The sequence below is a fragment of the Lutra lutra genome, chromosome 1 (genome assembly GCF_902655055.1).
Source record: "Lutra lutra chromosome 1, mLutLut1.2, whole genome shotgun sequence".
In the NCBI taxonomy this organism is placed as follows: Eukaryota; Metazoa; Chordata; class Mammalia; order Carnivora; family Mustelidae; genus Lutra; species Lutra lutra.
Genome location: NC_062278.1, coordinates 209,354,174 through 209,380,694, shown reverse-complemented (window position 1 = coordinate 209,380,694; position 26,521 = coordinate 209,354,174). Strand labels below are relative to the sequence as shown.

General features: G+C 53.2%; 2 protein-coding genes and 1 long non-coding RNA gene across 8 annotated transcripts; 1 reads left to right on the top strand and 2 right to left on the bottom strand.

The window, feature by feature from the left end:
- Positions 1-1,149: 1,149 nt before the first annotated feature.
- On the bottom strand, positions 1,150-11,280 carry FKBP8 (FKBP prolyl isomerase 8). 2 transcript variants are annotated; one of them, XM_047697055.1, is made up of 9 exons: positions 11,183-11,280; positions 9,498-9,823; positions 6,337-6,506; positions 6,071-6,159; positions 5,568-5,788; positions 4,749-4,921; positions 2,758-2,835; positions 2,110-2,241; positions 1,150-1,681 (listed from the first exon to the last, which is right to left on the bottom strand). In XM_047697055.1, the coding sequence occupies exons 2-9, from the start codon at positions 9,796-9,798 to the stop codon at positions 1,595-1,597; spliced, it is 1,251 nt and encodes a 416-aa protein (XP_047553011.1). In that variant the 5' UTR covers positions 9,799-9,823; positions 11,183-11,280; the 3' UTR covers positions 1,150-1,594. The 2 variants fall into 2 exon arrangements, with proteins under 2 accessions (XP_047553011.1, XP_047553018.1); XM_047697062.1 differs by lacking the exon at positions 11,183-11,280 and having other exon boundaries at positions 5,568-5,785.
- Positions 11,281-16,070: 4,790 nt separating this feature from the next.
- LOC125090932 (uncharacterized) lies at positions 16,071-17,705 on the bottom strand. Its single transcript, XR_007124528.1, has 3 exons — positions 17,632-17,705; positions 16,473-16,591; positions 16,071-16,386 (listed from the first exon to the last, which is right to left on the bottom strand). It is a non-coding gene; the product is annotated as an uncharacterized LOC125090932 (long non-coding RNA).
- An 87-nt stretch (positions 17,706-17,792) lies between these two features.
- Positions 17,793-25,511, top strand: KXD1 (KxDL motif containing 1). Of its 5 annotated transcripts, none has more exons than XM_047696993.1 (7): positions 17,851-17,924; positions 19,621-19,690; positions 20,708-20,829; positions 22,037-22,189; positions 23,563-23,609; positions 24,540-24,761; positions 25,260-25,511. In XM_047696993.1, exons 2-7 carry the CDS (start codon positions 19,649-19,651, stop codon positions 25,289-25,291), a joined length of 618 nt encoding a protein of 205 aa, XP_047552949.1. In that variant the 5' UTR covers positions 17,851-17,924; positions 19,621-19,648; the 3' UTR covers positions 25,292-25,511. The 5 variants fall into 5 exon arrangements, 4 of the variants coding, with proteins under 4 accessions (XP_047552972.1, XP_047552949.1, XP_047552962.1 ...); XR_007121844.1 differs by having other exon boundaries at positions 17,855-17,924; positions 24,540-24,840; XM_047697016.1 differs by lacking the exon at positions 19,621-19,690 and having other exon boundaries at positions 17,793-17,924.
- Positions 25,512-26,521: the final 1,010 nt, after the last annotated feature.

Sequence of the window (26,521 nt, the reverse complement as noted above, 5' to 3'; positions counted from 1 at the left end):
AAATATTCATAATATACCTACCCGAGAAAGGACTTGTCTCCAAAGTATGCAAATAATGGGCACAGAATGAAGCCACCGTGTCCCTGGTAGACTAATGCCACGCTAATGATCAGCGCTTGGGAACGACGGCAGCTGTGACCCTCACAACCCAGGCGAGAAAGTCACCCTCCCAGCCCACCATTCTGCTGGTCACCACTCAGGCCAGCTCCCCAGCCTGAGGTCAGCAAGACTGAGGAAAGAGGGGTGTGCTACCTAGGACTCTAGCCCCGCCAAGCGTGGCCAACCCACAGCCCCTCCCGCAGTGCCACCCACAGAGCCCCCCTGCTGTGTCTAAGCCTAAAGCAGCTGAATGCTGGAAAGGGTAGCAGGTTCAAGCCACCCACAGATCTGTGCCCAGAGAGTTATCCAGAAGGCTCACAGACCAGGACCCCAGAGTAGGCAAGCTCAAGGCCTAACTGCTACCTTCTGCTGGGTGGCTATGACCGGTGGCTTTCCCTACTGCGGCTGTTAGGGGACAGGTGCAACACAGTCCTTGTGGTGGTGGTCTATTCCTGGAGATCTCCTCTCCCGGAGGTAGGATGAAGCCGTGAGAAGGGTCACAGGTGCTGTCTTGACAGAGGCCTGACCACCCGCTCTGGCTGTGATGGTAGGCAGCATTTAAGGGAGAAGCTCCTACAGCCCCAGGTTGGGGGGGGAACTAAATGAAATCAAGAGGAAGTGCTGACCACACACTCTCCTTAACCTTGAACGCGCTGGGCTCAATCCTGTTCCAGGGCCTTTGCACTGGCTATGCTGTTACCCAGGCATGGGGCTGTCTGCTTGCTGCACAGCTGGCCCCCTATGGTTGCTCAGGTCTCAGCACTGTCCCCAGTTAGATCCTGTCAGGATCCCTATTTTCAGATGAGGCAACAGAGACAAGAGAAGTGGAGTTTAACTGGGTGTAAACTCCGGCAGAGGCCGGCTGGGTACCCTGAATGCATCGCCCCACTTCTCTAGGTCTCTGCTGCCCCCTTTGTAAAGCAGATCTGCCGTGGCCTAAGAGGAGATGCCCCCACTCCCGCTTTAGTCCCACATGACCCTGGATGTGACACAGGTTATCTCTGGCCCAGCCCCAAGTGACAGAGGAAGAAGGGACTAGAAGCAGCAGAGTGCGGGGTAGGAGGCTTTATTTCACTGAAGGAGTGGGAGGGAGAACCTGGACAGAGGGCAGCAGGCGGTGTGGGTGGGGATTGACGCTTGGACAGGGACTGGGTTGGGGAAGGGCTGCCCCCAGGCCTGTTGGGAAGGAGAAACTGAGGCTGGCCTCTGTTGAGACCTAACCCAAGGGGATGGGGGTGGGGATGGGAATTGGGTCTGGAGGAATGAGGGTCCCCTCCCTCTGGGCTGGACTTGAAGCCCGGGCCCTGCCTCACTTTCCTCCTATAGGGCCATAGTCCCTCCTGTCTCACTGGGGCCATGTGGCCCCCACACCTCACTGCTCCCGCCCCAGAGGAGGGGCCTGGATCAGACAGGGCAGTGGACAGGGAGCCTGGGGAAGTTAGGGAGCGCGGGGTGGGGTCCATGGTGTGCAAGGGGGTGGTGGCCACCTGGGTGGTCAGTTCCTGGCAGCGATGACCACGGAGAGAGCCACGCCCCCCAGGGCAACAGCAGTCGCCCCAAACAGCCACTTCCAGGGGATGGACTGTGGATAAATGGGAGGGAAGAGAAGGCTAGAGAGTGGTCAAGATTGATTCCCCAGGCTTCAGCTACCAACATGGCCCAAAGAGGCCTCCCAGCAAACCACTGCCTGACAACACCTTTCCCACCTTCTGGCAAACTCCTACTCATACATCAAAACTCAAGCCAAGTGTCCCCTGCCCTAGAACACCTCCCCTTCCCCTCTGGAAGAGCTATCACTCCCTGCCCTAAGCCCTCCAAGTCTTCTTCCATCTTCTGCTCTAACCCTGACTGCACAGGGCTGAGGCTTCTCTGTGTTCCCAACATGGTCCAACATAGCCCAGTTGACATCAACGTTTGCAAAATGAAGAAACTCCTTCTGGGTGGCATGCCCCACCCTTAGCCCCTGCCCCTCCTCTGGGAACATCCCTGCGCCTGCCAGCCCCCGCTCACCCAGGCACCCTTGCCAGGACACTTGGCAGGCAGCCGGCTGGGGTTCCCCAGCATTTTCCGGTACAGGGCGGTCTCTGTGCTCCTCTGGGCCGCGTGCTTCTTCACCAGTTTTGAAAGCTCTGCATGGATCGTCTGCAAAAGGTGGGTGTCAGTTGGGCTAAGAACATGCAGTGGTAGCAGCCAACCTGACCATCATCTCCGATGTTCCGCCTTTCTGGGGAACCCTGGTCACTTCGGGGCGAGGACCACTGAGACACGAAAGTTCCATCTGCTCCTCTCAGGGCATCAGCAAAGTAGGGGCTGCCATCTCTATCCCCCTAGGCAACCAGTGGATAGGGCAGAGTACAAGGTGGCCAGGAGAAAGGAAGATTTTGGTAGAAAACCTGAGGACACTGACACTGGCCATGTTGGTAGCACCCTTGGCCTCTGGGATTCTGGCTGGGGAGGGGTGAGCCCCGACCATCTATGCAGAGGTCATAAGGGTCTCAGCAAGCTGGCTGGGGCTCTTCAGTCACCCAGCCCCTCGCCGTCACTGCCCAGGCTAGAACCCCAGGAAAGCCACAGCAAGCAGGACAAGGCAAAGACCACAGGATGACTTCCCAGACAAGTTAGCAGGGTAGGTCCCAAGGCTGCCTCCTTTCTGCTCACCTTGTTGGAAGGTTCCAGCTTCAGGGCTGCCCTCAGAATGGGGATGGCCTCACTGTACTCCCCTTGCTGGGCCAGCACCTGTGGAAGGAAATGGATGGCGTCATTCTAGAATGACAGTGCACCATGATCTTCTTCAAAAGGCCCAGCCCTTGGGGCACCTGGGTGGCTCAGTGGGTTGGAGCCTCTGCCTTCGGCTCAGGTCATGATCCCAGGGTCCAGGGATTGAGCCCCGCCTCGGGCTCTCTACTCAGCAGGGAGCCTGCTTCCTCCTCTCTTTCTCTCTGCCTGCTTCTCTGCCTACTTGTGATCTCTGTCAAATAAATAAATAAAAATCTTAAAAAAAAAAAAAAAGGCCCAGCCCTGCTAGGCTCCTGGTCACCCTGACTGGTCCCAAATCTATCACCCACAATCACCCCAGGGACCCAGCCACCCTTATACCGTCCCTGAGCCCTCAGACGACATAAGCGCCCCACTAGGCTCAATGTCGTCCCAATCTGCTCCCTCCTCTGCATGTCTGTCTCAGCCTTTGCAGGAAACCTGGGTGCTGGTCTCACCTCCTCCCTTGCCACCCTAGCTGGCTCAAGAAGCTAAATGAACATTTCCAAAGCTTTGACTACAGTGAATGATTCAGAGCCAGCCAAGGAGGCCCACCTGAACCATGCAGGTGTCACGGACAGACATGGAAGCCTTGAACTTTCTGAGTGAGCAGGTAGAAGCACCTTGGTCACCCTGAGGGGAAAACCTACAGCAGACAGGCACAGCATCCCAACAACATTGCTAATGCCTGGATCCAGCCATGCCTGAAGCCAACACCCTATACTTGGCAATTCCATAAGTTATTAATTTCTTCTCCTGTCTGAATCTGTTAGGATGGGTTTGTGTCGCCTACAACCAGCAGATACAAATGTGAGGCTATAGGAGCAGACAATTCCACTGCCCCCAAGAGCATCAGACCCCTGAGAAAATAGAGATAGCATCTTCTTCCCACATTTCTACACAGAACCCTACACACAAGTGGTTTAAAAATGCCAGTTGGAGGGAAGCCCTGCTCATTCCTCTCATCGACAGGCTAGGTGACCCACCATTTGCTTGTGTCTCAATTTCCTCAGTACTGCTAAAGGCACTGAACCCCCCCCCACACCAAACACACACACACACACACACACACACAGGTGGAGATGAATAGCAGATGGGGACAAAAGCAATTACGGTCAAGTCTACACAGGCCAAATTCATCCCTACATTCCACAGCATTTACTGGGCACCCACTGTGTACCTGGCCCTGTTTGCATGGCTAGAGATTTACCAGTGAGTGAAATGGACAAAATCTCCAGCTTCTAATAAGGGACCTAACAGCCAGGATGACACCTGCCTCTGCTAACGGCACCATGGTGAACATGAAAACAGGGCAGGGAGTCAGGTGGGTGTGGTGGGGAGAGCTTCCTGAGGAGGTGACATAGGAGCAAAGACCTGAAGGAGGTGAAAGAGGGACCCATGGGGCGATCTGGGGTGTGAACGGCTCAGGCAGAGGGCAGAGCCTGTGCAAAGTCACTAGGGTGGGAGTAACCCCAGCCTGGGCAGCAAGCAGTGAGGAAGCTGAGCAGGATGGAGAGAAGGAAGAGGAGAGATGGAAGGGGATGGTGGGAGGACCCGATGACCCAGAGCCCCAAGGGCTTGCAATGAGGACTTGGCTTTTTACTCTGAGACGTGTGAACCATGGAGAATTATATACAAAGAGCAGTCACCAAAGGGTCACAGGGCAGTGTCAGCAGTTAGGAGGGAACCTAAGACCTACGGTTCAAGTCTGGCTTGTCAACGAATTGCTATGATCCAGACCACACCTCAGCACCTGTCTGGGACTCAGTTTCCCCACCTGTATCCCAGAGAGCCTGGCTGGCTGATGCCCGTGCTCGTCTCAAATCCAGCGTTTGGAATCAGCCCCACTGCTCTGGGTGTGGGGGAATCAGCAGGTCCACTGGCCCGCAGCTCACCTTGCCCTTGCGGAAGAGAGCCTTGATGTTGTCGGGCTGGTGCTCCAGCACAAGGCTGCAGGAGCGCAGTGCGGCTCGGTAGTGGTCCAGCTTCAGCTGTGATGCTGCCAGGTTGTTCAGACATTTCACCTTCAGCTGCAGGAGCTGCTCCTCCTCCTCGAATGTCATGTCCACTGCAGCGGGGGGCAGGGGGATGTTGGTGTTCAACCGTGGCCTTGGTTACCGTACCGCCAGCCCCCTATAGCCGCCCATCTGTGGAGGGCTGGCCACCTTTGACCCCAGGGAAAGGCGCCCCACACACTGTGACCCAGGTCAAGGCCCGCTCCCTCTGGACCTGGTGGCAGAGGGGACTGAGTGGGGAGGGCCTCAGAGTACCCCAGTCCCAAGAGACTGGAGAGAGGGGCTCTGAATTCCCAGGGGCGGGGCCTCCACCATCTATTCCTTGGAGGACCTCAAGCCTCTCTGGTCTCAGTTTCCCTATTTCTAACACGGGCCAAGACCAGCCCATCCTCAGGGCGCTCCTAAGGAATAAGATCGAGCCTAAGAGATGCGAAGACCTAACCACAGGGCATGTGGATTGACATGGTCCATGGTCATTCACATTCCAACATATACCTGCGTTCTGTACTATTCTGTTGATTGAGGACATACCGTAAGTCTACAGTGGACTCTAGTCTAAGGGTCAGGAATAGTTGAACATCTGTCCACATTCTGGAATATTCTAGATCATTCTGAGTCTGAGTCCTTCTGTGGCTGGATGCTTCTGGCACGAGTGGATGGCTTCGCAGGGGGGGCGGCAGGATTTGACTTGGTACTCACCTTTGGCGCTAGAGGTGATGGCCTTGATGGCGAGGTCGTAGGAATTGGCAGCCAACACGAAGTCGGCCCGCTGGTAGTGGGCATTGCCACACTCCCGCTTCCGGTTGGCCAGAGCCACACGCTCCTGCCCTGTGAGCATTTCCAGGTCAGGCCCATCTACAGCAGTCTTCAGGGTCACCTCCAGGCACAGGGCCGCGTGTGGGGGGATGTACGGGCTCCTGCTGGGGGATGGGGCAAGAGCACCACTCAGACCCAGCAGCCACCATGAGCGAACCCCAGACACACTGGGTTGGCTAGGGAGCAGGGGGGAAAGGGCGAGGGCTCAAGACTTGGGAGCTGGCCCCATCACCCCCTCCTCAGTGAAACGAGGAGGGAAGTAACTTGCCACCCATGGGCTTCCTGACTTGGTGAGTGACTTCCCCTCCCTAAGTCTGTTTCTTCTGCTATCAATTTGGTGGGCAAAGGGGTCCTCCATTGGGACCCTGCTGGTAACAGGTTCTCACCTGCCCTGGGGGCCATAGCAGTACTTGGAATCAGCAGTGACCATAGCTGTCTCCCCCACATCCATGAGTGGAACGCTGAGATCCAGGGCCTGGGTGTGCGGGGGCAAGAGGGTCAGGCAGGCTCAGGTACACAGTAGCAATGCCACGCCCACTCCGACCCCACCACCACCCTGCCCCCCAGCAGCCACCACCTCCCCTTAGTCCCTCCCCGCAGGCCTCCTCCACTCAGCTCCAGACCAGCTGCCAGGGCCCTCTCGCCCTCCCACCTGGATGACGTCACAGTCGCCCAGAGTGAACACCAGCTCTGGCTCTTCCTGCACCCGAGTGCCGTTCTCCAGCGAGGTCTGCAGCTGTACAGTGACTACCTGGCCTTTAGCTGGGCGGCTCGAGCCGGGTGGGCCTGGGACCAACGTCTTCTTCCGTAACAGCCCGTTTCCTGCCAGGGACCGGGGACGAGCAGCCTATCACCGCGCAGGTCAGATGGGTGCTTGCTCCCCCAGCACCCCTCTCCCAGCACCCAGCTGAGCCTCAAAGAGCTGCTCTGCCACTTACTGGGTAGGTGATCCCATGCCCCTGGGACTGTCCCTGGCTGGACACTAGGCATGAAAGGATCAATCTGAGGGGTGACAATTATGGCCCGTCTGACCATTATCTTAAGAAAATTTAGATCTGGGATGCCTGGGTAGCTCAGTTGGTTAAGCGTCTGCCTTCAGCTCAGGTCATGATCCTGGGGTCCTGGGATCGAGTACCGTATCGGGCTCCTTGCTCAGTGGGGAGCCTGCTTCTCCCTCTGCCTATCACTCCCCTGCTTGTGTGCACATACACCCCTTCTCTGACAATTAAATAAATAAATCTTTAAAAAAAGAAAAGAAAATTAAGTCTTGGCCCGGACAAAGAGCTGAGAAAAGTCATCCTGCCAAGCAGAATCAGGCTGGCAGGGATGTCCAGGATAGACTCTGGAGCCACCCTCCACTCCCTCTCCTGGTTCCCATCCAGCCCTTCAACACTGGGCCTCCATTTACCTAGCCATGAAATGGGGACATCAGGGAGACCCCTGGTGATACCCAGTGAGCAGTCTGCTTGGTTATCAGAGTCTCTGTGACACCAGGATTGTGTCTCTACCAAAGAAGCACATCACTACAATTCAAAGTTAAGCAGCCAGAGGGTCTATAAGCAACAGTGTCCCTGATGGGCCCACAGCCCATATTTTCCTCCAAGCCCCAAGCAATCACAGGAATGGACAAATGGCCATGGCGAACAGCTACTGAGCAGCCGTGAGGCCCAGCACCCTCACAAATCCACTCAAGGAACCCGCACAACAAAGAAAGCCACTGTCATCCCACAACCACCACTGAGCCAACTGAAGGCTTACACCTGTGAGGCCCATCAGACTAATACCTGCAGTCATCCATATTCCCAGCATTTACCTGAATTCTATAATATTCCACCAGTTTGGGATATACTGTAACTCTGAATGGACCTTTGACTAAAGGTGAGGGACAGGGAAATAGCTGTTAATATTCTGGAATATTCTAGAATGTTCCAAATTTCTATACTGTTCCCCAACTTGTCCATGCTCTACATCCAGTTTCAGAACTCATCTAGTGGCTCCCTAGGAATCCCTGTGTCTCTAAGTATCTGGGCACGAATGGTGGATGTGCTGGTCGGGTTATAAGCAGGCACTAGCCTCTTCTCTTATCTCAGTAGACTCTGGGCAAGTCATGTACCCTCTCAAGGCCTCAGTTTCCTTGGACAGAAGCCCAAATTCCCACCTCAGAAAGCAGCTGGCTCAAACATAAATGGGCAGTCAGGTTCGTGGTCAGAGGGAAAGCAGAGCAGCTCTTAATATCAGTAAAGAAGAGCTTCCCAGGGACGCCTGGGTGGCTCAGTTGGTTAAGCAGCTGCCTTCGGCTCAGGTCATGATCCCAGCGTCCTGGGATCGAGTCCCACATCGGGCTCCTTGCTTGGTGGGGAGCCTGCTTCTCCCTCTGCCTCTGCCTGCCATTCTGTCCGCCTGTGCTCGCTCTCTCTCCCTCTCTCTCTGACAAATAAATAAAATCTTTAAAAAAAAAAAAAAGAAGAGCTTCCCAAATTCTAATACAGCCTAGGAGGCTGTCTACTGGGCAAGCACCTCCATTCACTGAGCCTCAGTTCCCTCATCTGTAAGACGGGGAGATGGTGGGACGCCTGGGTGGCTGATTTGGTTAAGCGTCTGGCTTGGGTTTGGGTCATGATCCCGGAGTCCCAGAATCAAGTCCCGCATCTACTTCTCCCTCTGACCCTCTCCCTTCTCGTGCATGCACGTGCGCTCTCTCTCAAATAAATAAATAAAATCTTAAAAAAAAAAGGGGGGGGATTTGGTAAGAATTACATTTTAGGGTCGTTGTAAGGCTAAAAAATGATGTGTGGGCCTGGCAAGGACCCAGCAAATATTAGCTGGTGTTATTTTTATTTTTTGTAATGTTATGATTTATTTATTTGAGACCGAGCAAGAATGAGAGACAGCATGAGCTGGGGTAGGGGCAGGCAGAGAGGGAGTAGCAACCTCCCCTCCAAGCAGAGAGCATGATGTGGGGATGTGGGAACTCGATCCCTGGACCCTGAGATCATGACCTGAGCCGAAGACAGATGCTTAACTGACTGAGCCACCCAGGCACCCCAACCTGGTGTTATTTTTAGAAGTGGCATTTCTATCAGCAGTAGAGATGATAACAGTAACAAATCTGCATTGTCAAATCAGGATTACTTGACACTATTGCTTTAATATCAGTATTTGTGATCTTATTAACGATGTTTCACTACCATCATTATTAGTGGGCACTAATGTTATTTAATATACAAAGTATCAGTACCAGCAGCAGTATTTCTCTCTAGTTTCCAGGGTCACTATCATGGGGTACATAATGGGGCATGTGTGTGGGATCCCCCAGTTTCTTTCTTGTAGGCCTTCTCTGAGCAGTTGCAATGCTAATGCATGCTATGAGTCAGACAGAGGATTGAACAAAATGAGATGTTTTCCAGATCTATTTGACCCCTGGACACATTTTCAGGGAAGAGGCACTTGTCAGACAAATGCCAAAAAAGGAAGCAGTGGGGGCTGGGAGCTGCCAGCACCTGGAGTACTGGCTGTGTGGCCCTGGGCAGGTGACTCAGCCTCTCTGAGTTGCTCTTAGCAGCTCTGAGAAACAGGGCTAGAACACGACGTGCATGTGTGCATGTGACAATGAAAGGGGTTCTTAGATATGAAGTGTCTCAACCAGTTGCCTGTGGCAAGCGATCACCGTGGTTACATGTTTGACTTCCAAACTACTGCATAGCAGAGAGGGGGAAATGAGGCTCAGGGGAGAAAATGGCCTAGGCCAAGGTCATTCCTGAACCTGAGCTGTCCAGGCCGTGTGGGTCAACCCAAGCCACCCCTGCTCCTTACCCAGGATGTCCAGCCACTCATCCGGGGCTGGGGCGGGCTCGGGCTCAGGCTCCATGGCGGCCAGGAACTCTCGGGCCAGGGCCCCAGGCTGCTCGGCCTCCTCCAGTGGAGGCCGCCCCACGTCTTCAAGTGGTGGCAGCTCACTCAGGTCTTCCTCCTCCTCCTCCTCCTCCTCCTCCTCCTCGCCCTCTGCATCTTCCACCCCATCCAGCACCTCGAAGTCCTCGAGTGGTGGGACCCCAGCAGGCGGTGGGGCAGTGGGCTCAGGCCCCGAGGCAGAGGGCTCAGCACAGGAAGCCATGCTGCTGGGGGGACGGGAATTGGCCCTGGTGGGGGGAATGGATGGGGTAAGAATCCCACCCTCACGTTCTCCTCTGCATCCATTCACCCGCTGTGTGACTTAGGAGCACCCGGCCTTAATTTCCTCATCTGTACAGTGGGTAAAGAACAACCCAGGCTTGTCCCACACATCGAACCCTAGCCATCAATCAGTCTCAATGTTAGCTGTTTTACAGCTGATTATTTTTTAGTTTTTACAAATACCCAGAGTAGGAAACATCCTCTGCCCCCATATTTTACAGAAAAGTAAATTGAGGCCCAGAGAGGCAGAGCTATTTGCCCAAGGTCACAGAGCAAGGTAACTGTAGGGACAGAATTTGAACCTGGGGTTTTAAACGCCCAGAGGGGGTTGCTAGGATTTTTTTAGGGTGACTGAAGTCTCAGGAAGTCTGTTTTTAGAGCCCAAAGGGAATTGAATCTTTACCAGGAATCCCACCTCCAGCTGCCCCTTCTCCTAAGGGTTGCCACTAGAAATCCCAAGCCTTTTCTTTCCATACCCTGAATCTAATACCACTCCCCCAATGCCAAGGACTCTAGCCCATACCCTTCCCTGGGAGCCCTTCCTCCTCTCCTCAAGACTCCTGACCACTCTCTCAAAGTAGCCTCCTTTACAGGGGTGGTCAAGACCCCCAAGGGATTCTACAGCCTCCTCTTCTGACTATGAACAACTGCCCCTCTTTCCCAGGCCCCAAGCTCAGAGGTGGTAAAGCCTAGCTTTCATTCTAATTCTAACCCACAGCATCTCCTCCCTAACCCTCACCTGCCTGCTCCTTCCGGGCTCCGGCCCCATTTTCTGAGACCCTCCCAGCCCCCACCCCCACAATCCCCTGCGCCCGTATAACTCGCCCTCCCCCCTCCCCCAACCACCGCCCCCAGCCTGGGCCAGCTCTCCCCACAGCCGCTCAGTCGACCCGTAAACACCCTGATGTCCCCAGACGCCCCTCAACGGATCGCATCATACCCTACACCCTCCAGACGACCCCCCCCACCCGGGCCTGGCTCTCCGTCAACCTCCCAACCAGGCCCCCAACGCCTCATGCCTGTTTGACGCCACCAGTCTGGGGCCCCCGACCCCCGCACCCCTCGGGGCCCCCGGCCCTGCACTTCTCTGCCAGCACTGCCCCCACCTACTCCCCTCAGTGCCCTTCGGTTCCCACCCCCAGCCGCCCGCGCTCTGCTGCGCCCCCTCTAGCGCTCCGACCCTCCGCGCCCCCCGGCTCGCCTCCCCCAGCGGCCCTTGGCCCCGCCCATCGGCCCCAGCCCCCGTCGCCCCGGCGCCCAGACCAGCCCAGGCCTGGGCAGCGCCCCCAGCCGGTGCAACCCTGCCGGCGCCCCGGGACACGTGCCTCCGGCTCCGGGACCCCCGCCTGGGGTCCTGCGCCCCCCTCCCCGCCCCCAGCCGCGGCCGCCGCGCCTCGGGAACCAGGCTCAGGCGCCCGGCCCCGCCCCCGCCGCGCCCATTGGCCGCCGCTGCGGCGACTGTAGCATCCATTGGTCTGTGCGCACATCCGTCTCGGAAGCAAGCACCACCCCCTTCCTGCTTGTTTCCGCGGGGCGTTCTTAAAGGGGCAGAGGCTGCCGCGCCACCCGGAGCGGGGGCGGGGGCGGGGGCGGGAGAAGGGGTCTCGGGGTCTCTTCGCCAATTAGCGCCGCGCTGCCTACCAGGACTCACCGTTCGCGTTTGAGCTTCATCTTGCTCATCTGCGAAATGGGGATAAACACTCCCATGCACGCACTCTCACCTTGTGGGGGCTGTTGAGAGGACAGCCCTAAAAGGTGTTGCCTTAAGGAGCTCAGACGTGACTGTCAGTGCAGCTCTGGGACAGCTGGACAACCCATCCTTAAGCCCTAATTACAGATGTGGACCCAAGGTCTCCAGGGGAGCGATCACCCAAGGGCACGCAGAACCTCCGCCACCCTCGCGTGGTCTAATCTCCGAGAAAGCTTTTCTTTTGCACAGAGAAGAAACGCAATTAATGGTTAGGTGAGGGAGTGAGCAAGCAGGGCTGCTGGAAGGAGTTTCTTCTCCCTGCACCCTCTGCCAGAGGGTGATAAGATACCCATGGCCTCGGGAGAAGGTGGTAGCTTCGATTAGATGGGTTTTTATGGATCTTGTTTTGAAAAGGAAGGGGGACACTTACACTTCCCTCGTTCTATTTTGTTTCCTTCCCAGGAGTTACCCATTTGCAGATCTCCTTCATTCTTATCCCACTCTGCTCCACCCTGGGAAGAATTATGCCTGTTTTGTCCCCACTGCATCCTTGATTGATGCCTAGCACCTATGGTATGGGAGTTGGATAAATGAATGAATGAATGAATGAGTCACTGGCTATTGGAGGTAGCTAACACCAGAGGAGGTAACTGGCTTTGGAGGTAACTAACTTGTCAGACTGGTGCTCCTTCCAAGGTCACCTCCTACAGGAAGCTCTCCCAGACCTCCCCAAGGCAAAGCCTGATTGGCAGCCCTCTTAGCATGATGAACCTTCACTTCATAACTGATTTTATGTCTGTACTATTATTTGACTTAACTCTGCCTTGCCCCCTAGGTTGGAAAACCCCCATAGTCTAGGAAGGGTCTGTTGTTTGTCATTGTTTTAGCACTGGGGCCTACACAGTGACTGGCACAAAAGGAGAGGAGGTGGGGGGAATTCAGGGAAATCATTGTGGTTGGAAGGCAGGCAAGCTAACAAGCGAATGAGGTGCTAGGGTGGTGAAGATATGTGAGAAATTTCCTGGGAAAGAACATCAAATAAACCCTGGGCCAGTGCTGGTTCTGAGGGACTTGGACTACTCCCTATCCATCTCTGAACCTCACTGGTTTTGTTTGTTTGTTTGTAAAGATTATTTATTTATTTATTTGACAGACAGAGATCACAAGCGGAGAGGCAGGCAGAGAGAGTAGGAAGCAGGCTCCCTGCGGAGGAGAGGACGCAGGGCTCCATCCCAGGACCCCGGGATCATGACCCGAGCCAAAGGCAGAAGCTTTAACCCACCGAGCCACCCAGGCAACCTAGTCAGTGTTTTTATCTGCATACTGGAATCTCTTACCCATCCAGCCCCATCTCTATTATAAGGGCTGGAAGAATTGTTTTTTTGATTTTTTTTGTTTTTTTTTTTTTAAGATTTTTTATTTATTTATTTGACAGATAGAGATCACAGGTAGGCAGCGAGGCAGGCAGAGAGAGAGAGGAGGAAGCAGGTTCCCTGCGGAGCAGAGAGCCCGATGTGGGGCTCGATCCCAGGACCCTGGGATCATGACCTGAGCCGAAGGCAGAGGCTTTAACCCACTGAGCCACCCAGGCGCCCCAGGGCTGGAAGAATTGTAATAAACACTGATACTAATAAGTAAACAACCAAATTAAATATAAACTAATAACAGCAACTATTGCAACACTAACAGTAATGGCTGACACTCAGACTTCACAGGTGAAGGCAAACATTCACGTTTTTTTTTTAAGATTTTATTTATTCATTTGACAGACAGAGATCACAAGTAGGCAGAGAGGCAGGCAGAGAGAGAGGAAGAAGCAGGCTCCCTACCGAGCAGAGAGCCCGATGCGGGGCTCAATCCCAGGACCCTGAGATCATGACCTGAGCCGAAGGCAGAGGCTTTATCCCACTGAGCCACTCAGGCACCCCACATTCACATGTATTTAATTGTTGTTGTATGAGCCTTAGGAGACAAATGCTTTGCTATCTGGAGATCATGTCATTGACTACATGGTATTGCAATTGTCATAGTTTTCCTGGTGAACTCGACTTTTTATTGTTATGATGTGCTCTTCTTTATTTCAGTGTTTCTTGCCTTGGAGTGGAGTTTGTCTCACATTAAGATGACACACAGTTCTCTTTTGGCTCATTGTTTTTTTTTTTGGCTCATTTTTAAAAAGACTATATTTATTTATTTGTCAGAGAGAGAGAGAGCACAAGCAGGGGGAGCAACAGGCAGAGAGAGAAGCAGGTTCCCCGCTGAGCAAGGAGCCCAATGTAGGACTCAATCCCAGGAACCCCCAGGAGCCGAAGGTAGATGCCCAACTGACTTGAGCCACCCAGGTGACCCTTGGCTTGTTATTTATTTATTTATTTTTCTTTTTTCCCCAAGATTTTATTTATTTGACAGAAATATAGAGAGACAGGGAACACAAGCAGAGGGAGAGGGAGAAGCAGGCTTTCCGCTGAGCAGGGAGCCCAGTGCAGAACTTGATCCCAGGACACCAGGATCATGACCTGAGCCAAAGGCAGATGCTTAATTGAACCACCCAGGTGCTCCAGCCTCATTTTTTTTTTTAAAGATTTTATTTATTTATTTGACAGAGAGAAATCACAAGTAGGCAGAGAGGCAGGCAGAGAGAGAGGAGGAAGCAGGCTCCCCGCTGAGCAGAAAGCCCGATGCGGGGCTTGAACCCAGGACCTGGGATCATGACCTGAGCCGAAGGCAGCGGCTTAACCCACTGAGCCACCCAGGTGCCCCCTCCAGCCTCATTTTTAAAATGTACCATCCTTGGGACACCTGGGTGGCTCAGTTGGTTAAGCAGCTGCCTTCGGCTCAGGTCATGGTCCCAGTGTCCTGGGATCGAGTCCCACATCGGGCTCCTTGATCATCGGGGAGCCTGCTTCTCCCTCTGCCTCTGCCTGCCATTCTGTCTGCCTGTGCTTGCTCTCTCTCCCTCTCTCTCTCTGACAAATAAATAAATAAAATCTTTAAAAAAAAAAAAAATAAATAAAATGTACCATCCTTTTGCAACCTTTACCTTCTACCTTTCTGTATCTTTACGTTGTATGTGTCTCCTGTAAATAGCACAGAATTGGGTTTTGCTTTTTTATTTAGTCTGCCCATCTTTTGTCTTTTTAACTGGGGCATTTGGCCCATTTACATTTAATATAATTATGGACCTATTTGATTTCCTATGTGTTTTTTCTCTGACTCACCTGCTCTGTGCTCCTTTTCTCTCTCTTTTCTTGCCTTTTTTGGGATTGGATGCATGTTTTTTGTTAAGACTATCCTCATTTTACAGATGGAGAAACTGAGGCACAAAGGCACTGTGCCTTGTTCAAGGTCACAGTGATGAAAAACAATATAGGTCAGGTCTCTTCCCCTATTGAGCTTTTATTTCACCTAGGGAGCGGGATATTGCACAAACAATGATTCAGGTAAGTATCTAATAGCAGCTGTGATAAGCACTAAGTGGGAAATAAAACTAAAAAAGGGGCAGAGAGCGGCTTCCAGTCCCTAGACTCAGGCCTCCCCCCAACAATGTTCCCATCACTGGTCTGAGTGTCCCCATCACTTTTCACCCTCTCCCTTGAACACAAAAAAGAGAAAAATATTTTCTTGTCTCTACTCTGCACAAACATTTTGGGCCAACCAAGACTCTTTTAGCCTTGACCTGTACCCCCAGCCCTTCCAGGACCCTTACGAAAGTTTCCTGGCTTCCCACAGAGCCTGAGGGACCCATTGAAAAGCTTGGTTTTTCCAGCATGGGCCACTTCTGGTGCAGTCTGCAGACAAAAGCCATGGTTCCCAGCATCCCACACCCAGGCTCTTCTCTCAGCACTGGCTCCTGCCTGACTCACAGAGCTCCACAATTCTTTGTTTTTTCTTATAATTATTTTTTAAGATTTTAATTTATTTGAGAGAGAGAGAGAGAGAGGGAGAGAGAGAGGGCATGAGAAGGGAGAAGGTCAGAGGGAGAAGGAGACTCCCCAATGAGCAGGGAGCCCAATGTGGGACTCCCGGATCATGACCTGAGCGGAAGGCAGTCGCCCAACCGAGCCACCCAGGCGTCCTTTTTTTTTTTTTTTTTTAAGATTTTATTTATTTATTTGTCGTAGACACAGCAAGAGAGGGAACACAAGCAGGGGGAGAGGGAGAGGGAGAAGCAGGCTTCCCGCCAAGCAGGGAGCCCAATGCGGGGCTCCATCCCAGGACCCTGGGATCATGACCTGAGTTGAGGGCAGACGCTTAACGACTAAGCCACCCAGGTGGCCCATATATTTGTATTTTCTCTTTTTTTTTTTTTTTTAAGATTTTTATTTATTTATTTGACAGACAGAGATCACAAGTAGGCAGAGAGGCAGGCAGAGAGAGAGGGAGGAAAGCAGGCTCCCTGCTGAGCAGAGAGCCCGATATGGGGCTCGATTCCAGACCCTGAAATCATGACCAGAGTCGAAGGCAGAGGCCTAACCCACTGAGCCACCCAGGCACCCCTGTATTTTCTAACTCTTACTGCTGAGAGGATCTCTGAGCAATGAATGATACCCCAGTAGCAGTGAGCACACCAACCTCCCAGATCTTAGTTTCTCAATACCATTCTCCAAGAAGAGGAACCAGCCCCCTTGGAGAAATGGCTGATTCCAGGGATATTCCAAACCAAACATGGAACAGCTTGTAGTGCTAAAACTAAGGACGTTCTCAGAGAAAGATGGAGACATATTTTTTAAAATATTTATTTGTGGGGGACAGGCAGAGGGAAAGAGAGAGAGAGACTCTCAAGCAGACTCCCCACTGAGCACGGAGCCTGATCCCATGACGCTGAAATCATGACCTGGGCTGAAATCAAGAGTCGGACACTTAACCAACTGAGCCACCCAGGAGCCCCAAAGATGAAGACATATTAAAAGAACATAGAAGCTAACCTAAAGGGGCAGCAAAGTAAGTAATGAATTAATTGTAGGGGTGCTGGCTAGCTCAGGCTGCAGAGCACATGACTCTTGATCTCAGGTCGTGAGTTCAAGTCCCATATTGGGCATGAAGCCTACAAAAAAAAAAAAAAAGAAAGAAAGAAAGAAAGAAATTATTGTAACCCACAAAATAAAATAAATACTCATAAGTTCATAGTGATATAAATACTTGAATAAATGCATAACTAGAGAAGAATGGACAGCTCTTGTTTACAATAGAATTCCAATTAATAACTAATTAATAAACAGAAATCACTATAGCAATTTTTGCTGGCAAGAGCCATGGATGGATGCTAAAACTAGTGGATGAAAATACTTTAAAAAAGAATAAAAAAGTAGGGCACCTGGGTGGCTGAGTCAGTTAAGGGTTGGCCTTTGGTTCTGGTCATGATCTGGGGGTCCTGGGATGGAGCCCCACATGGGGCTCCCTGCTCAGCCGAGAGCCGGCTTCTCCTTCTCCCTCTGCCGTCTCCCCTCCACCTCCACCCCCACCCCCAACTGCGCTCGCTGGCTCTCTCTGTCAAAGAAATAAATAAAATTAAAAAAAAAAAAACTAGGGTATTTGCATGGTCTCTTAAGGTCTCTCCCCATAAGATAATTACTGTAAAGGGGAAAATAGTAACTTAACAGTTGAGAAACAGGCAGGCTTAATGCCTTAAGCAAGTAACCAACGTCAACATCACCAATGATGAGACACATCAATAACCTGTGACTCCAGATATGACATACTGAGGACACATCCCTTCTGTGGGATTCCTGCCAAAAGTCAGAAACTTCCTTCTAATCATGAGGAAACACTGGACAAACCCATATTGCTGAGTAGTCTACAAAACCAGTACTCTTCCCAAGTATTAAGGTCATAAAAGATTAGGAAAACTGAGGAAATGTCACCGAGTGGAGACTAAGGAGACAAGACTAAACGTAGCATGGGATATTTCCTGGTTGGGATCCTGGACCAGAGAAATGTCACCAAAAGCGGAGCAGGGATTGTTGAACTGGATGAATCTGATTCCCAACCTAGAAAACAGGTTGTCTGGCTCTGGGTCAACCACGGACCACTTTAGCATAGCATGGCCTTGAGGGAGTACCTGCCGCTGCTGGACCTCAGTCTTACCATCTGTTAAGTAGGCTGTCTTTTAGAGTCCCTCACCCTCTTCCGGGCTGTCGGGCATCTCAGGCTTGGAAACCACGCAGGCGCGAGGGGGACTGCTTGATTGGCTATTCGTTGTGACGCACTCACGAGCAATAAACAGCACCTAAGCCCCACCCCTTCCTGCCGCGCCTCCTAGCACGCCTATCGACCCCGTGCACGACGCCTACACGCGCGGTCGCACGCATGGTGCGTGGTGACGTTGTGGCGGCGGGGGCGCCATCCCGGAAGCGCGAGCAAGGCCGCCAGATGTGCAGGTGCTGCTGCCACCGACGCCGGGATCGAGTTCGGGGTGGGGCTGGGGCGCCGGGGCCTCTGGGTAGCCGGGCCGGGTCGGGCGCGGCCCCCGGGCTGTGGCGGGGTGGGACGCGCCGCTGGCCACATCTGGGCACCCCTCTTGCGTACAGGCCTCAGTTTCCCCGGCCGCGCAGTGTAGTCTCCGGTGGCGCCAAGGGCCGGTTCCGGATCCGGGGCGCGGGAGCTGGGACTGCCTGTGTTCAGGCTGTGCAGTGTCACCCGGAACCGGGCATTGCCCTCTTTGGGCCTCAGTTTCCCCGCTTTGCAGGGGCGGGGCGTGAGGGGGTATGCGAGTCCCACCTCGCTCGCGGGTTTTGATGAGCTTGGGCCGCCAAATTAAATTCTGTGTAAATAACTGGGTGGAATCATGGCGCCTCTGCCTTGTGGTGTGACCTTGGATAACTGAGCCCACCCGTCCGAGCAGTCGTTGGCCTTGGAGATGGTACTGTTTACTTCATAGGGATGATTGGGGATTAAATGAAGTGCTGTACAAGTGTTTGCTCCTGTTCTTATAAGTACCAGGGAGCCCCTTGCTAAAATGTTGGTTCCCGGGCCCAGCCCTAGGACTTCGTACTCTCTTTGGAGAAACAGCCAGCTCCAAGCCCAGCTCCTTATCACTCTTGGTTTCAGCCGCCACAGATAGCGCTGTGAGATTCTGATTATTTGTTATTCTCATTTTCTGGATGAGAAAACTGATCAGGGAGGTGAGGGGACTCTCCCAAGGTCACACAGCCTACTCTCTGCGTGTTTCCCTCATAAATATATTTGGAGCAGGGACCAGAGCCCTTGCTGTCATTTCCACTTTGTATGTGGGCCAGACTATTAGGGAAGTTTTCCTGAGAAAGGCAGCTGAGTGGAGAGTGTGCCTTGAATCCATCAGCCCTCACATCTGGGAGCCAGAGGCAGGAAAGAGCCCTACTTTGAAGCAGAACCCTTTTCTACAGGTCCAAATCTTACACCTGCCAAGCACTAGCTATAGGGCTTCCTGCCACCAGGCTCTCCCCTTGAGCCCGGGTGTCTTCTTGATACATGATCACGCTTCTTTGGAAGTCTGGATACTGTGGGTCTTGGTACCTGGCACATAGTAGGAATTCAATAAACATAGTGGTTATTGGGTGAGGGGGAACTTCACCAAGTATGTTAGTTTATTTCCAGAAGGCCCCCAGGGGCTGCAAATAAATAACTTCTGGCCTGCATGCTTTGCAGGGAGAAAAGTACTAGCTGCTAACATTTGTAAACACACACACACACACACACACACACACACACACATCCATTCACGTTTCTGGGATTTTTTTTCCTGGAAAAATTCAGAAGTCTGGCAGAAGTCAGTTGCCATAAGTAACCGTCCTGGCATAAGTGGGCACTAAACATCTGTTCGGATTCACACCTTTGCAGATCCTGTAGACTATGGGCATTTTGAGTTGTGACTCAGGTTTACTGGGTTTGTGGCAATGGTCCATTTCCTAGGTTTCTGAGTCTCAGTTTCCTAATACATAATTAAGGATAACAGTTCTCAGTGTCTGAAGCTTAGTGGTTTGATAGCATACAGTAAGTGCTCAATAAAGTGGAGGGTGGATCAAGTGGGCTCTGAAAGCCCTTCCTGGTCCTGCATGTGAATCTCAACCAATTGCAACTGGGCCTTTCTATCGGCAGTTAAATATGTGGATCCCAGAGCCAAGCTATGTCAAGATTCCGGGTTTTGCCTGATACCGCCCCCTGGAGGGTGAGTGCTGAACCTGTGGCCCCTTTCTGCTCTGGCTTGGTCCAGGAGCCCCCCACCCTCCATGATGGTTATTTCCTTAGCCACAGAGCCATCTAGGTTGCTGCGGCCCACAGCCTGACTGAAATTCTTGGCTTTAATTTGCTAATAAAAGTCCATCGTCGGAGCTGAGTTTGAAAGCCGCCACTAAGTTCTGGTGATCCCTTTCTGTAAGCTGGGTTCTGGGCTGGGCTCTGGAGGCAGAGACATGCTTCTGTTCTCTTAGAGCTGACATTGTTTTGGGAGCCACAGGCAAAAGGGTCAACTGAGGGGGTGCCTGGATGGCTCAGTCAGTTAAGGTTCAACTCTTGGTTTCAGCTCAGGTCATGATCTCAGGGTCATGGGATCGAGCCCAGGGTCAGGCTCTGCACTCGGGAAGGAGTCTGCTGGAGATTCTCTCCCTCACCTTCTCTCTGCCCCTCCCCACCACTTGAGTGTGTGCACGTACACTCTCTAAGATAAATACGTGTTTGAAAAAAAAAAAAAAGACAACTGATAACTAAGATAATTTCAGGACAAGATAAGCTAATGAAGCAGTAAAACGAAGTGCTAAGTGACTGGAGTCGGGGGTAGTCATTGAAGACCTCTTGGGAGAGAAGATACTGGAGGTGCTGATGATTTGAGGGGGCAGTCATGCATATGGGGACAGCAGGTGCAAAAGCCCTGGGATGGGATGAACAAAGAAGGATGTAGGAGGAGGCTGGCAGATCTGTGCAGGTGGAAGGTGGCCATGGGCTTGGGATCATGGAGACGGGGGGCCATAAAGGTGGGTAGGTGATGGGATTCTGATGTGGTGGGGTACAGTTTAGATATACATCCTCTCAACACCCCTAAATCCTCAGGATCACAAACAAAGCTGAGACTCAGGTGGTTTGATCCAGGACTTACGGTCATGGGGCCCAGGGTTCCCAGCCCTTCCTTTCTACCCCACCTACCCCACTGCCTGGTATAGACTGAAGACTCTCTTCCTGCCTGTTTCAGGCAGCGGAGGAGGAGGAAGAGATGGACCCCCCGGACTCGGCCTCGAGGGTCTTCTGCAGCCGCATCCTGAGCATGGTGAACACAGACGATGTCAACGCTATCATCCTGGCTCAGAAGAACATGTGAGTGGTGGCCAAGGGCTGTGGGCCCCAGGCGTGGGAAGGAATCCACCCGCTGGCCAGCATTCTTGCCCTGCCCGCCCTTACCCTGGGCCCACACTGGTGATAAAATGAAGGAAATGAGCAAATCTGCTGGCTGGCTCCAAAGTAAATTCCTTCGTGGCCTGGAGGCGAGGCCTTGGCACAGGAAGCAGGGTTTTGGGATGGTTTCACAGCTGTGGATGGCTTGGCAGGGGCTGCAGTAGCTCCTGTCCCAGGGCCTGGGGGTGGGGAGTTGGGATAGGAAGGGGCTGCAGGAGGGGATTTAAGGAAGCCATTGAGCTGGTCTCTGTTAGGAACCTGGTCTCTGAGAGCCTAGGCTGTCTCTGGAGAGTACCCATGGTCTTTTGGAGGGGCCATCCATAGCTTTTACCTCGTTGGGGCTTGGCACTGTGACCACCACAGCCTCACCCTAATTCCAACCTGCTCTGTGGGGAAGAAAATCTTGCACAATCTTGCGGTAGAAGAACGGCCTCCTGTGGCTTTATTTTTGTGTATTTAAGACAAAGCTCTTCCTGCCATTTATGACACAACACAGACCTGATACCCTTGCATTTCTCTCATCCAGTGACAGGGGTGCTGGCTTTGTCTGGGTCAGATTTAGGCCTGGCCTGGTGAGCTCCCACAGCGAGGGAAGACAAAAGCAGACACGGACCTTCCTGGCTCCATGGTGTCAGGGCTGGGCCAGAAGAATAACTGGGTCTAGAGAGTCAGGGGAGTTGGAGTCAGAGTCTTAGTCTTCTTCTTCTTCTTTTTTTTTTTTTTTTAAGATTTTGTTTATTCATTTGACAGAGAGAGAGAGAGAGAGATTACAAGTAGGCAGAGAGGCAGGCAGAGAGAGGAGGAAGCAGGCTCACTGCTGAGCAGAGAGCCCGATGCGGGGCTCGATCCCAGGACCCTGAGATCATGACCTGAGCCGAAGGCAGAGGCTTAACCCACTGAGCCACCCAGGCGCCCCTAGAGTCAGAGTCTTCTTGCTGGAGGAGGGTAAAGGCTACATGGTAGGGTTTTGAAGGTTGAATAGGAGTTTGCTAGGTCGCTCAAACAGTAGGGAGAGCTCTCTACAGGGCAAGGGAACAACACATGCAGAGGTCATGGAACAGGAGGGAGCTTAGCATGATTAGTTTGTAGGGTGTGGTTTGTAGGGCTGGTGCCTTCTCTCTGCTGCCAGGCTGGACCGCTTTGAGAAGACCAACGAAATGCTGCTGAATTTTAACAACCTGTCAAGCGCCCGCCTGCAGCAAATGAGCGAGCGCTTCCTGCACCATACAAGGACCCTGGTGGAGATGAAACGGGACCTGGATAGCATCTTCCGCAGAATCAGGTGGGTCCTCAGCCCCTCCAGCCCTCTGCCTCCCCTCTCTAAGCTTCGGGTTCCTCCCCTCTTCAGTGAGGACCATGCATTCCACATAACAGAGCAATGGGGACATTCAGCTCATTTGTTTTATGAGGCTTCAGCACTCACTTAGCATCTGAGAAGATCCGAGCTTTGGGAAAGAAAATCTTGAAGTTTCTGAATTTGTTTTATTTATCTTTCAAAAAATGCAACATAGCACCAGATGCATGATGCAAAAGGCAGGCAGGTGCAGTCAGGGAAAGGCAAGCCTCTGGTCCTCCAGTCCCCAACTCAAGTCTTCTCTCAAGAGGCCTATGTGGTTGCCGGGTTTTGAGCGTCCCCTTCTGAGCTGTTTCCCGTGAGGGCAGAGAAAAATGATGCTCCAGTCCACAGGCACGCAGAACACTCCTGCAGCACCCACAACCTGATGAATGCCACCGCGGCCGGCCATGGTCATGTGCCCGGGGTCTGGAGTGAGCCAGAGCTGCAGCCGGGCAGCCGCACCCACTGGCAGACTGGGGAGCAGAACTCAGGAGACAGGCCAATTAATTCCTTTATAAAAGCATATATTTTTTGGGGCATCTCATCGAGCTGGTTGCCTAGGCATGGTGCTTGGGGGTGAGCAGGAACCCTTCAGGTTGGCACCCTTCGTGCGTATCTGTGTTGCCCAGGAAGAAGATAGTTGTTTCTGCCCTTTGGGTGGGGGTACCCAGCGGTGGTGGTACTTCTGGGAGGGACTGGTTGGCCACAGTCACTCCTTGACTGTGAGAAGGGGTCTTTCTACCCCAAAGACCCCTTTCTCATTATTTGTAATGACTTGTAACATGACTTCATTACTTTGGGGGAAAAAGGAAAAAGAGCAGGTTGAAAACGAAGCAGGCCTTTCTCTGTGAGTGTCAGTTTAACGCGTGCAAGTGCTCGGTGTCTGGGGTGTGGATCGTCACTCCTGGCCTCCAGACACTCTCATCCCGCTGATGGGGGACAGGCTGGGACAAGTCACCCAGAGGAGTGACTGCTGAGGAGGGGGTGAGGAAGCTTTCTGGAAGGTTATCTGGGTAGAGGAAGGTTGGACATAAGAAGAGCATGGCAGGTAGAGGGCCCAGCCGGACCCAGCACAGAGGACCCACACAAGCTTGTGACAGCTAGGTGGCTGCCATCTGCCCTGCAGGTGAGAGGTCTGCAGGGTTGAGCACGTTGGCCTCCTTCCAGCTGAGGACCAGAGAGTGACAAGCAGTATGTGTGCGGGAGGTGGGCAGTTCCCATCCCCCACCCACCTAGAGCTGGCAGCAAGGGTTCCTTGCACCAGGCCCAGCCTGTCTGCTTGGCAGGTTCAGCCCTGTATGCCTTCCCTTCCCCTGCAGGACGCTGAAAGGGAAGCTGGCCAGGCAGCACCCGGAGGCCTTCAGCCGTAAGTGTCACCCAGAGCTCCTGTCCCCCACGCCTGGCCTCTGCACCCGCGGATGCCTGTGTCTTCATCCCAGGGCTTCCTTCTAGAGGGTCACCTCAGGGGCTGACACTAAGCCCAGGCCCTGGTGGCCAGTAGATCCAGAGAGACCTGGAACGGGGCAGGGGCGGAGGTGCTTGGCTGGTCTTGGCAACTGGTAGAGCAGGTGCCGGGACCAGGATCCCCTCCCTGGGGAGAGGTTACATGGGAGAATGTGGATAAGAAAGATGACAGTCCTTGCCCAAGTGGATGTAACATAGCCCTATGAGCCAGGCTCTTACCTGTAATCCCCCATGAAGTGGGGGCTGTGAGTAGCCCATTTCATATAGGGGAGACTGTGTGGCCTAAAGCAGCAGTGACTTCTCAGAGGAAGTGCAGCATCCCCCATGCTGAGCCTCAGTTTGCCCCCTCTGCCAAATGGGCCAACATTTTCCCACCCCAAGGCTGCTAACAGCTATGGGCACAAAGACAATGCTGTTGGGGCATCTGGCTGCCTGAGTCAGTGGAGCATGCAACTCTTCATCTTGGGGTTGTAAATTCAAGCTCCACATTGAGTGTAGAGCGTACTTAAAAAAAAAAAAAAAAGGCAATGCTGTCATCAGGCCTGGTTTCTAGAGCAGAATGCTGAGGCAAGGATGGTGAGAGGCCTGGCCCCGGCCACACAGTCAAGAAGCCAGAGCCAGGCTCAGCCTTGACCCCAGCGAAGCCAAGTCCTGGCCGCACCTTGTAGGAAAACCTCTCACCTGCCTGGGCCTCAGTTTCTTCCTCTGTAAAATGGGCCGCATTATCCCCCATGGGGTGGCAGGGGAGCTGTCAGGGGTCATAGGCCCAGGTAATCCCTCATCATGGTGCCCATCACAGTGACTAAGCCAATTCCTGGCCTCCATCCCCCAGACATCCCAGAGGCATCCCTCCTGGAGGACGAGGATGAAGACCCCATCCCACCCAGTACCACGACCACCATTGCCACCTCGGAACAGAGCACAGGCTCCTGTGACACCAGCCCTGACACCGTCTCACCCTCCCTCAGCCCTGGTTTCGAGGACCTCTCCCATGTCCGGTCCAGTTCCCCTGTCATCAATGGCCGAAGCCAGACGGATGATGAGGAGACACCGGGCGAGTAACACTATTCCCTGGTGCCCCGAGGGGTCTCAGGGCAGTGGCAGCACTCCCCCGGTGTCTGTGGTGGCAGCAGGTAACCCTGCCTGGAGATCAGTAGCTTTGCCACCCTGTTCTGTCACCCAGGGCTCCCCGGGGGACCTGGCTCTCTGGGGGTGTGGAATTCCTAGGGGGTCTGTCCTTCCTGCTTCCTCATTGAGAACATCTGTCTTCTGCAGACCCCTCTGCCAGGCCAGGGGATGACCAGCTCAGCTGGAGTTGTTGGGCGGGGTGTAAGGGAGCTTTTCCAGAGCCAAGCTTGAGGTCTGCTCTAAACATTTAAAGGCTCCCAGAGACCAGAGCCAGATAGCCCCTGCCCCAGTGCCCTGGTTGAGACCTCCTCAAAGTGGACCAGCACTGTCTTGTCTGAGTTCACCCCTGCCCATCCCTGCACCCACTAATTCTGGTCTCCCTGTCCCTTTTTCCAACAAAAGTATTGAATATTGTCTCCAATAGGTATCTCAAGGAGGTTTCTGAGACAGTTGTAGAAGGCTCAAGATGGAGGCTGGCCATTCAGCTGCAAGCCTGATAAGGCCTATGTTTCTCTGACCAGAGGTGTGAACCTTGAAAGCCCAGCAGGCCTCTCCCAGGGCCTCCATGGAGCAAGCTGAGTCACCTTGGAAAACAGAGTTAAACGGAATATTTTTGTACCCGATGTTTACAGATGCTATTGGGAAGTTATCAATAAAAAGACTCTGTTACTAAAAAGGGAAGGGTGTACTTAACAGTGGCTTCCTTCCATCCTGGGACCCAGCAGGCCATAAGGGGAACAAGTGCAGGATGTGAGACAGGAGGGGTATGGCAGCCAGGCACCACTGACCTAGAAAGAGATATGTTCGCTCTTGGTGGAAGTCTCCGGTGGTAGCAACCTTAATAACCCAAGTTCCTATCACCACCTGTGTATACTCACACATGCTGTTCCCACTGCTCACAACACTGTTCCTTACCTCTGTGAAAAACTTCATCAGCCACAGGGAGCTAGGCTGGGTCCATTCCTCAGCAGACACTGTGTAGAGCTTCCTCGTCTTTTAAGCACTTAGAAATTGTTACTAAAAGCATCTTCCTAGACCCAAGAGTGTGTGCTTTTGCCTGTCAATAGGGGGCGCTGGTAAGCGTTCAAGGAAATAGAGCCACGCTGCCAAACCCATAGGTAACATCTCAGTCTTCTCCCTTACCGCTCTCGGCACTTTTTAGCTATCCACGAGACTCCTTAGTTCTAACAGAAGTTCTTGGCCCAAACACCCTGGGACGCACCCCTCCATTTTCTTGAGTGAATGCAGCAGCTCCACCTGCCCTCGCTGCCCTGGTAAGCGCCGCCTTGAAATTTCATCTGCGCACAAAGTCCAGAAAGTTTTCAAACAACTGACTCCTGGTGTTAGGTGGCTGCCAAGGGTCTCGCACGTCCCATCCCCGTGCCTCCTTCTAGCTTGCCTGTCCTGACCCTGAAGTCCGGGACCAGCTGACCCCCTGCTTCATTTCTTTGCTTTAGCACAAAGGGTCTCCTCTCTAGTCAGCAAGCATTCCCCGAGAGGCCGCTACGTGTCATCAGATTTTGGCCAACCCACAAACAGGTGGAAACACCTGGAAAGGTGTAGTCGTCTCCTCACGTGACCTGGAGGACGAGGCCCGAGCCCGGAAGCGGGTTGGCGACACTTGCCCACAGACGCTACGGCTTCGTTCGCCAGCACCCAACATGGCAGCAGGGCGGGGCCGGGGCG

Coding starts and splice junctions, on each gene's coding strand:
- KXD1 (XM_047696993.1), top strand. CDS start 19,649: ATGTCAAGATTCCGGGTTTTGCCTGATACCGCCCCCTGGAGG. Junction 23,610..24,539: donor GCACCCGGAGGCCTTCAGCC/GTAAGTGTCACC, acceptor TCCATCCCCCAG/ACATCCCAGAGGCATCCCTC. Junction 24,762..25,259: donor GGATGATGAGGAGACACCGG/GCGAGTAACACT, acceptor TGTCTCCAATAG/GTATCTCAAGGAGGTTTCTG.
- FKBP8 (XM_047697055.1), bottom strand. CDS start 9,798: ATGGCTTCCTGTGCTGAGCCCTCTGCCTCGGGGCCTGAGCCCACTGCC. Junction 6,507..9,497: donor TGAGTGGCTGGACATCCTGG/GTAAGGAGCAGG, acceptor GGTCCCTGGCAG/GAAACGGGCTGTTACGGAAG. Junction 6,160..6,336: donor GCGACTGTGACGTCATCCAG/GTGGGAGGGCGA, acceptor CCGCACACCCAG/GCCCTGGATCTCAGCGTTCC.